This window comes from Branchiostoma belcheri, unplaced genomic scaffold, assembly GCF_001625305.1.
Source record: "Branchiostoma belcheri isolate BF01 breed outbred unplaced genomic scaffold, Haploidv18h27 scaffold113, whole genome shotgun sequence".
Classification (NCBI taxonomy): domain Eukaryota; kingdom Metazoa; phylum Chordata; class Leptocardii; order Amphioxiformes; family Branchiostomatidae; genus Branchiostoma; species Branchiostoma belcheri.
The window spans coordinates 157,082-167,968 of NW_017802525.1; the positions used below are offsets into that span (position 1 = coordinate 157,082).

The window sequence follows — 10,887 nt, forward strand, 5'->3', positions numbered from 1 at the left end:
GTTGGTTGGTTGGTTGGTTGGTTGGTTGGTTGGTTGGTTGGTTGGTTGGTTGGTTGGTTGGTTGGTTGGTTGGTTGGTTGGTTGGGTGGATGGATGGATGGATGGACAGACGTTAAAATCAACTTAAATAGCAAAGTTCTTTATTCAATTTCACAAACACTTGTTAAATAAGTGGTTGTGAATAGAAGAACTTTGCTATTCAATCATTCACCAATTCATGATGAAATATCACATATCTTTACATATTCCCAGACTCAGCCTGCCACATGTCGTCCATTACTGAGAGCAAGGCTCTGGACCTGGTGAAGCATCAGGCGGCAGACTTCATCACTCACACAAAACGCCAGCTGGTCAAGATCTACCCAGCAGGCAGCAGGGTGGACTCCAGTAACATGGACCCGCACCTGTTCTGGGCAGCTGGGTGCCAGATAGGTAATATACATGTACATGTATTACAGAGTCAAACTTGCAATATTGGTTGATGACTAGGAGGGTGCTTATCCACTGGTAAGTGACCCTGCCTCTGGACCAACAGGTTGGAAGTTTGAATCCCGGCTGTTGTCGCTCATCTTACATGCACGCTACTGGAAAGGGTCACAGACCTTAGGACAGGATGTTAAGCCATCACTCCAGGTCCACTGTTCATTGTACTTCTCAAAAAGAGCTGGGAGAATTTATCTGGTACAATGAACCTGTACATGCAAATTCCATACATAGCATCTGTCTTCTGTATCACAACCAGTGCAAGAGTAGCTCGTATACTTAACTAAAACTGGATCAAAATCATTTTGAATTCTGTTTTCCAGAAACAGAACATGACATGATCATTTTCAGCTGTATGGTACTGTCTGTATGCCAACAGTATAACCTAATAGCTCATCACATTGTCTGATTCCAGTTGCGATGAACTACCAGACGCCGTGTGACCAGATGGACTTGAACCTGGGCAGGTTCCGGCAGAACGGAGGCTGTGGGTACGTCCTCAAGCCGGACGTCCTGAGGAAAGGTGAGGAATGGGACTGGGTTTGTCAATTGTTTGTTAACTGTGTCTCTCTCCCTATCTTTGTATGTTTCTCTCTCCATCAGAGATGTTGTCTGTGTGTGTATCCATGTGCATCTTGGTATGTGTGTGGATAGCATTCAGCACCAAGGACAGGTATTTTGTGTGTGTGTCTATGTGCATCTTTGCATGTGTGTGGATAGCATTCAGCACCAAGGACAGGTATTTTGTGTGTGTGTCTATGTGCGTCTTTGCATGTGTGTGGATAGCATTCAGCACCAAGGACAGGTATTTTGTGTGTGTGTCTATGTGCATCTTTGTATGTGTGTGGATAGCATTCAGCACCAAGGACAGGTATTTGTCTGTGCTTGTATGTGTGAACTCTATGTGAACTCTATTTACATAGAGTTCAGCACCAAGGACAGGTATTTTGTGTGTGTGTGTGTGTGTGTGTGTGTGTGTATCCATTTACATCTTTGTATGTGTGTGGATAGTGTTCAGCACCAAGGACAGGCATCTGTTTTGTTTTAAGTTTATTTTATTCTCCCACACCTGTTTTATGTATTATTTTCCAGATTACTTGAAGATTGACACTTCTGGAAAGATTCCAGCAAAATACAGAAAGAACCTGACTGTCAGGGTAAGTTTTTAGAGCTTCAGCCACAGTTTTGTGCAACTCAAGGCTTATAGAAAAATGTTCTTCTGAAATCATTATATCAAGTACCTTCTCCCTGCTGCCTAACTCTAGATCTACCGTATAACCATTACAACTTTGAGATTTCTTTGTCACTGACAAAAGATAGTGGATGCTACCTGAAATGTCTGACTGTTTCCAAAATCATATCCAATTGCTTGAGTAAATATTCTTTGTCAAATCATAACTTTGTGGTCAAAAGGCTAAAAGTATCAAAAAGTACTTCAGAATTTACAGCCATAGGATAAACTCCTATATTTGTTGTATGACTTTTTTGTACTGATTTTCCCTCCCCTGCAGGTGATCAGTAGTTTCCAGCTGCCCAGCCCGTCAGAGAAGAGTACCAGCTGTGCCGACCCGTACGTCAAGGTGCAGGTCTGCGGCATCCCTGCCGACTGCGCTGAGAAGAGGACGGAGTGGAGAAAGAACAGCGGTCAGACTTTATTTCAACCCACAATTATGCCCAATAAAACTTCAGTAGGCTACATGTATGTAAACTAACGTAAGAAACTTACTACTAACTAACATCAAGAAACTAACGCATCCCGGCAGACTGTGCCAAGAAGAGGACAGAGTGGAGAAAGAACAGCGGTCAGACTTCACTTTGTTAGCACCCACAATTAGGTAGACACTCCTGTAGGGTTATGTACATGTATGTAAAGGTATTGTTGTACATTTAGTGTAGTTTAAAGCATATTCTTGATGTTCAAGAGTCAGAAAAAAACAGCAAAAACTTTGTTGTTTCACTTAAGATTTTGATGTATAGAATATAGAATTTGAGGTTCAAGCTTATTAGAGAGGCAGTAATGTTTAACTGTATAATTAGGCTTTGCTGACACTATTTATTCTTTGTTCTCTATTGTACATTCTAGTGTGCTATAGACTGACTGACTAAAAAGTACATATTATATATACTTTATTGTATAAAGTTAGTGTGTTGTCCACCCATAATTTTTCATTGAAGATAGTTAAAATATTTAGTTTACCCTATAGCACATATAGCACTATTGAAAATGGACTTGGTTGATACCTCTTATATTCTATAACTTGTCCTATGCCATCCCCCCATAGCTTTCCATTCTGTGTGGAACACAGCGATGACGTTCCCCCTGGCCCTACCCGAGCTGGCCATGCTCAGGTTTGAAGTGAAGGATCATGACAGCATGACAGGCAGCGACATGCTGGGACAGTTTGCACTACCGCTGGACTCTGTACAACAGGGTAGGGGAAATACAATGTACTTATAACCTTTAGCCTGTGTTACTCTTAGAATCTCTTACTCTCTAGAGCTGATTCCTCCCTGAGAGCTTGCCAGTGGGCAGTTTGCATTACCACTGGACTCTGTACAACAGGGTAGGCAGCAGTACAGCATAAACTGTAGATGTGGCCAATGCAGAAATACAGCATTTAGCTGGTTCAGCTTCTGTTGTACAATGTCTTGTAATGCCTCTAACTCAAGAGAACCAGTACCATTCCCAGAACTTCAGAACTATAGTATACCAATAGGAGCTCAGGATTCTTTATCATTATGAAAATCAGTCCAGTTTTTATCTTATCATAATCATATCTAGACCATTACTAAATGTAAGCTGCTGTTCTGAAATGGTCCAATTGATCTTACGTTCACATTTTGTTGTGGTTCTTGTTGCTTCTGTCATGCAGGCTACCGTCACATCCACCTGCTGGATAAGAGAGGAGCAGACATCAGCCCGGCAGCCCTGTTTGTCTACATCAGTCTACAGGCACCATAAAACATAAGCTTGGTTCTCACAGTATATCACCTGTCTTAACACTTAACACCTGACAGGAATGCCCAAACATGAAAAATTTTCTATGAATATTTCAAACCATACAAACAACAAACGTTTGCAGCTTTCAAGACGCACTCTGTCTCTTCATCAACCCGGCAAAGTCAGATGTCTCTGTCACGTGACTTGATGTTGATTGTCAACTGCTAAGAGACAGTCATATACGGGCTTGAGGTAGGGACCTCTCCTGTCTTTGTTTAAGGAACTGACTTGTCTGGATGGGAACATTAATATGAACTTGGTAGGACTTTAATCACATAGTCTGTATCTTGTTATATTTTGTCTCATGGCCTGACAACAAAAAGTGGCCAGCAGGCCGATTTCCATAGTTAATAATGAGACAAAGGCTTGATAAACAATGTATCAAAATCAAGAAATTCAATATCCTCTACAGCAAAAAAATTGCTACAAATACCGGAGCTGCCTGTGAGTTTCAGTATGACATTCAAAGTGTTTCAAAGGCCTTAAACAGATCAGACAATATCCTTTACTCTCACAAACGCTACTCAAACATCACTATTTATGAATATTGACATAGAACTGACGGAATCATCATTATTAACACTTGTCTGTTGCATCATGGAAGAGGAAATACACTGGCAAACTATGTGCCCAAATTTGTTGCACAGGGAAAAGAGTGAAAGATAACTTTGCATAGATTAATTAGATATTCTGTTAATGACAATTGTGTTATAATATGATATATATTATAATTTTATCCAATTAAAATAATTGTGCCTCAGATCCCATGTATCAATTGCAATCTCAGAGAGTCTGAGGCATTGGTTGTAGGTTATTCTTATAAGAATATGTTACCACACTATATGGCTCCATATTGTACATTAATAATGGCATAATTATTCTCTCTGAAACTGCTGATTTTGTTGACTTGATGTGGTGTGCTTACTGCATGTATGTAGTTTCTACTATTTCTGCATGGCATAGATAGAAAAGCCAATTTTTATTGTGACTTGTTGTGGAAAGAAACAGTATGATGTGCTTACTGTGAGGTAGGATGATATAGGAACTTTCATAGTCAGTGGAATCCTTGGAAAACGTGTCAGTTGCAGACAGAATTGTGACTTTGTTATGTTGAATGGTTATAGTTGTGCTATGGCACAGTAAAATGAGGAATTAAATGTGTTGTTATTGTTAGAATATGCTGGAGGTAACAATGCTCTACATAGCATGCTACTTCATTGGAAATGTTGCATGGTGATATTCATTAATGCTTTCCAAAGCTTACAGCTCAATCACTAAGTACATTTGTACTATGTAGTCCCATGTATGATAAATTTGGACTGCAACGGTTTTGTTAAATCTGTGTCAATTGATGATTTTAAAGTCCATATAGCCAGCATGTGTACTGTTAGCATGTATGTGAAGAGGAAAGGAAGTATTTTTGGCACGGAATTGGTTCATGTTAATGCTGTATCACTAGGCTATATGTCATTGATTTTAGTACAGATAGGATAAAGTCAAATCCAACCTTTTTGCTTCAAGCTGTTCTTTTGATCTTGTGTGCTGTTGCTTTTCACCAAATATATTTCTTTGTAAATTTTGCAATAAATGATGTTTTTGAGTCACGTACAACTCTGTTTGTTACATTTATATTTTCTTGACTATTCTATTCTAAACACAACATCTGCAGATCCTCGCAAAATTCACAATTGTATGCTCAGTAATATGATGGTCTAGAGGAGTAACATACATGACCGGAGGCGAGCAGACACAAACGGATGATGTCTGATTTTTTTCATTTCATTGTAAAGTTGTTGTCATATCCAGAATTACGATCATACTTGGCAACGTGTGACATACATTTGGTAGGCCTTGTGGTTAAGGTTGTTGACATAGAATCTGGCAGTCCTGGGTTTGAATCCCTGGCAGGCCCCAGTGTTGTACCCTTGATAAAGGCACTTACACACGTATTTCCTCAATGGACTGTAGGAAGCATTAATACATGTACCTAGCTTGAGTTAGGGACGTCTTCTAGGATGGAATGTAGGGCAGAGGCCCCGTGATTTAGGAGAACCACACCTGAAGCACATTAAAGAGCCCACCACACTTATCAAAAAGAACAAGGACCTTTCCTGATGTGAGTGATTCAAACCTTACAGCCCGGTCTTACATAGCTTGTACTTACCTATACAAAACTGGTGTGTTACACCCAAAGGAGGTTTACCGGTTATGGGAAAAAAGAGCAAATCCTGTAAACCTACAAACAGGTGACCTGGATCTACTCTTACTTGGAATTAAAACATTCTGACCTGAATACTCGTCTTCACAAATACGTGCAACATGTCTGGATAGATACATGTACCAGTCAGAAACTATTTGAGTGCCCTCAGGTGATGTAGACCAATCCGAGATGACTCCGTTCGTATGAAAAGCCCATCTCTCGCATTCCAACCAAGAGATACCAGACAAAGAGATACCAGACTGTCTGTTGAGCAGCGGAACTGCACGACTTGCCCTGGGTACCGCCAGTGCACGCATCAGGGTGTAGGAGCGGCTGCAATACTCGAGCTCGTATTCTCCCCATATTCGTCTCCTAAATCTGACAACCAAGACGGCAGTTGTTGTTTTCTTACCGTAGATCGCCGTTCCCACTACACCTTACGGCAAGGTAAGCAGGGATAGAAGAATTTTCCGACTTGGAAATTGAACAGCAGTTGAGAACGGGCGCAGACAATACTCAGATTCATTTGAGCGGAGCGACAGACTCGGACCTGGACTGTCAATTCGATCTAAGAGCGCCTGACAGTAGTTATCGTACCTTCATCTTTAGTGGACTGCAGATTACTTTTCAGTAGCCTTTGCTATCAGCAAGATGATGTAGGACATTGTAATATGCCGCGAGAGCTGCAAATACTAGTAGGCTGTAGGTTGTCGTCCTGTTCAACAGAACTGAGTCAGATTATGATTACAGATTGTTTAGTCATAGCAGATGGACTATTTAGCCATAGCAGATGCTTTAAGGATGATGCGATGTGAATTAGGATTTTACCTTGGTCAATATTGACCGACAGAGGCCAAATCCTCGACATGTTGTGAATAATGGGCCATAAGATGAGGACACTACTCGCTCTGTTTGCTTGTACGGTCCTGGCGCGAGCCTGTATTCCTGACTGCCAAGTCACGACGATCGAGAACTGCGTTCCCAGCGGTCTGTCGTGGTTTGGGCAGCTTTCTTACCGAAGCACTCAGACGATAATATCGTCTAAAGACCCTCTGTCACATAGGTCTTGTATCTTATGCGGGGACATTTCAACAGCTGGTTTGGTTTGGCTTGGTGAGAACACTCAAGTCTACCCTTCAGACAGCACCTGGCTTGCTGTAAGAGGCCATCCTTTTAACGTGTTATCAGTACAAACACTTGGCTTGTGTAACAACTCAGGTGTTAACTATCTTACTCTTGTAGAGGGAGGTATTATAGACTTGGAACCGAACAGTCTTAGTGTGTTTCAGTACTTGTACTCCCTGTATCTCGACTTCAACAACCTAACTGTCATAAAGAAGGAATACTTTGCCGAGTTAACCACCCCGTTTGCACTGACTATTCTGTCTCTGTCACACAACAAGATCGCTGATATTGAGTCAGGGAGCTTTGCAGAACTTGGCAGGTTAGAATTTCTGGTTCTTGAGCATAACCTGTTACGGTACGTGCGTGCCGGCTGGTTCTTTGGGTTGTCCAACTTAAAGGAACTTATCCTGACTTCTAACCGACTTGAGACTGTACAGAAGGGTGCGTTTGCGCATCTGAGCAAGCTCAACTACTTTGACATGAGCGACAATAATCTGGTATGGCTTCCGACGGAATACCGCTGGTTACCGAACAATTCAGTAGCGTACAAACTCGGCGAGAATGAGTTGTTCAGTGTACACAATCAGATTTCTCACGCCTTAAAATGGCAAGCCGTACTGTTGTCGGATTTGTCTTTTGTACAAGTCAGACTGGGCGGATTCGGAGTATGCTCCACACATGCTGAATATCCTGCAACAGAGTACCGCTTGTGGCTTCACCACGACACACCTACGCTAAACGTCTTCCCTAAGACAGACTATGACTACACAGATTATGCCTACATCTGCGCAAGACTGCTGTACGGTAGCCGTGTTATTGTAAGGAGTCAGACGTTCCGAACTCCGTTTGTCGTCATGGCCGTGACGGGGGGCGCCACAAACACAGAACACCGAAACACCGTTACGGTATTGCCCTGGTGCGAGCGCTTTTGGTCGGGCGGAGACACTGCGAGCTTCAACCTAGACGCGAGTGGCGAATCTACCGTGGAACTGGCTGCGCTTTCTGTGAGAGAGAACAACAAGACAATACGCCTGGTCTCTGTTGTGTTTGATCTATCCTCGTCTGTAGAAAAGGGTGACCCAGTTTTGGACTCGCCTATACGGACCAACAGCACACAGAACGTGACGTGCGTTGTGGTCAGTGGGGAGACAGTCACCCAGTCCTTCTTAACCGCGACAGAACGAGAAAAATCAGACACCAACGTGCACCCAGCTACCGGAGAGCACAGTTTAAGCAACACTACTTCGATCAACAACACTGGTGACGTCAGAGAAGAACCATGGACGAGCAACACGACTGACGTCACTGGAACTGATGACGTCACCAGCACTGATGACGTTGACAGCGCTGATGACGTCACTGCAGCACAGAACTACACGACTTCGCTCCCAACGACAGACATTGATGCGATCCCGACGCCTACCCAGAAGGTCGTTTTCTTGACGACAAAACCACCGACAGAACAACAGAACATAATGGTGATAGTCCTGACAGTCTCCCTAGCAACCGTTCTCGTCGCCATGACGACCATCTACCTGGTAAAAAGGTGGCTGTCAGGTTGTCATGGCAACCAGGACGGTCCCGGAAACTCCGGTGGGATACCCGATGACGCAATCGCCCCATTAGCTCGGGCTGTCGTCTCCATCAACAGCTGGATGATACCAACTGGTCTCCACGGCAACGAAGGGGACGCCCCGCCCTATTGGGAAATCCCGGACGACTATTTCGAGTTCAGTAACCCCGGGTACCGCTACCGGCGGCCCTCGCTGGACGGGAACCCTTACTCGCAGATTCCGGACGAGTACTACAGCTACGAGAACACCGCGCGACAGGCCAACTGGCGTCCCTCCTCCCTTCCCCTGGCGCTCGACGTCAGGTACGAGAACTTCGAACAACACGGGGACGTTCAACGCTGGCAGTGGCAGCCTTCTGATCTGGATGAGCAAGACGACGACGTTACTACCTTCTACGCGGCTGCAGCAGAAGTGGCGCTTCCTACCGTGACCAGGTCTGGCGCCAAGCACCGACACTACGAGAACGGCGCTCGGGTGTCTAGATCCACTCTTCCAGAGCTGAGAAAGATGAGCAAGGGGCATGCATACTACAGGAATGTCGTCCGCTCGACCAAGCGTGATGGCTACTCAAATAGGCTTGCAGAACTAAGGAAGAATGCAGGTAGCACGGCGTATGGAACACGTACGCCGAAGTACAGGCCATTCGAGTTGCTTGCAAGACGGGCGTACGGAACGTGGCCTTCGGCGTCTACTGTGAAGTCAAGAGGAAGGAATATCGCTGTAGGGGTAGCTTGGGGAGAAATCAAGCCTAATGATCAAGGCAACACGCCGTACGGGGCTGTAGGCCGACTTGTGAGGGACAGACGCCGGTCTCACGCGTATGGAAGACCAAGGAGTGTTCTCGCATCAGGGTCGACCGGTGCGGCCTTGCAGACGTACCAGAATTGTGGTGCAGTCCTTCTCCACAAGTCCTGGAGTCAGGAAACGATGTTGTTTAAAAACATGCGTGTCGGATCTGCAAGAATGGACCCAGGCCGCCGACATAGTATGTAAAGAACGACTTTTTTTTTTGTATTCCAACATTTCATGACTAAACATGGTGACAGCACACTCAAGTTATATCCACTCATTTTATGCCGTCACCAACGCAGAGGTGACATGTCAGGACTCGAACCCGGGACCTCTTGGTTCCGAGTCGAGCAAGCTGCCGCTACACCACACGATCCCACAATGAAGTTTGCGTTTTGGTTGAGTAAAGTTTAGTAGCCATTGGCACGTGAAGGTACAATAGATGCTAGCATTAGATTGTATTTATGAAACTTAGTAAGATCAAAGTACGACTAGTCTTCGGAAGGACGCCCACTTCCTTGTTGACTACGAGACATGTTACAGCGGCACCCTTTTGTTTTGACAATGTTGTCATATGATAATAGACCATTGTCTGCTTGTATGTAGAAATTTAAAATGTTGATTTATTGATTTCGACCATTCACAGAAATGTGATCATCTATTTAGCATGAGCGTTTTCCTAGGAGTCTTATGGTTTGTAGTATGACGCAATCACGCAAGCACGTGTGTTATAGTGACTCGTTCCCAGGTTTCGACATCTGGGGCTAAAATAGGGGTTTACCGAATCCCGGTATAGTGGGATATTTCGCTGACAATCACCCCTTGCACACCCCTCTTCTTACTCGTAACTTTATATTGTGCCGATTCTTACAAAGTTTAGTTGTTTTTTTGTACAATATACGAGATATTGATCGTCCTACGTAGTAGTGTTCGAAGAAGTGCAGTACGCAATCATCCCCTATGTGAGACTCCTTTTACTCCAAATGTCATCACCGAACTTGGCGGCCCGTGTTTTGTGCGTGACACGGCAGAATATTGGTAGTGTTCTGGAGTATTTGGCGACATTTGAAGACCCGCAACATTCCGTACACCGAGTTAAGATAGCAGACAAGCATAAGGGACACCCGTAAACCGAGGTGAAAACGGATATAATCGCGCAGACGACGGGAGATTGATGTCTGGCTCGGTCAACAAATCTTCACTACGACTCCATACAGTGTAATATGTACAGAGGATTCCGCATATTTGTATAGCCCATTTGTCAGCGCATTTTATACAGACACCCGGCCTATACGATAGGCCGGAATAGCACTAAAGGCGGACCGAAGGGGAGGGGAAGGGGGGTAACGTTATAGCAACGAGCATAATTTGAGACATTGTACTACATTCTGTATATGCAGTCAGATTGTATGATGCATGTGCTTAGTGTAGTTTTTTTCACAAGTTTTCTATCTGATTATAAAACGTAAAATTGGCAATATAATATGTATCAGTAGACAGACGTGACATAGTCGTGATTTGACAGAATCGCCATCTGTAAGTTTTAGACATGGTGAAATAAATCGTATCACGTTGAAACCTTCTTGTGTTGGTTTACATTGTGAATGCAATGAACTGAATGAACGAACAAATGAATGAATGAATGAATGAAAAAGTGAAAGGTGTCCCTAGCCTATGCCTAAGCCTTGTATCAAGATACTCGCATAAGTATGCAT

General features: G+C 43.8%; 2 protein-coding genes across 5 annotated transcripts in view; both read left to right on the forward strand.

Moving 5' to 3' along the window:
• The window catches only part of LOC109462219 (1-phosphatidylinositol 4,5-bisphosphate phosphodiesterase delta-1-like), a 20,776-nt gene extending 15,692 nt beyond the window's left edge, over nt 1-5,084 (forward strand). For all 4 annotated transcript variants that reach the window (XM_019758751.1, XM_019758754.1, XM_019758752.1 and 1 more), the window contains 6 exons: nt 253-432; nt 899-1,006; nt 1,576-1,640; nt 1,995-2,127; nt 2,766-2,915; nt 3,357-5,084. In XM_019758751.1, the coding sequence (XP_019614310.1) occupies nt 253-432; nt 899-1,006; nt 1,576-1,640; nt 1,995-2,127; nt 2,766-2,915; nt 3,357-3,445 (725 nt within the window). In that variant the 3' untranslated portion in view covers nt 3,446-5,084. The remainder of the gene's footprint in view (nt 1-252; nt 433-898; nt 1,007-1,575; nt 1,641-1,994; nt 2,128-2,765; nt 2,916-3,356) is intronic.
• Nucleotides 5,085-6,562: 1,478 nt separating this feature from the next.
• Nucleotides 6,563-9,426, forward strand: LOC109462126. Its single transcript, XM_019758625.1, has 2 exons — nt 6,563-8,809; nt 8,882-9,426. Exons 1-2 carry the CDS (start codon nt 6,563-6,565, stop codon nt 9,374-9,376), a joined length of 2,742 nt encoding a protein of 913 aa, XP_019614184.1. The 3' UTR covers nt 9,377-9,426.
• Nucleotides 9,427-10,887: the final 1,461 nt, after the last annotated feature.

Coding starts and splice junctions, on each gene's coding strand:
- LOC109462126 (XM_019758625.1), top strand. CDS start 6,563: ATGGGCCATAAGATGAGGACACTACTCGCTCTGTTTGCTTGTACGGTC. Junction 8,810..8,881: donor CAGAAGTGGCGCTTCCTACC/GTGACCAGGTCT, acceptor ACTCTTCCAGAG/CTGAGAAAGATGAGCAAGGG.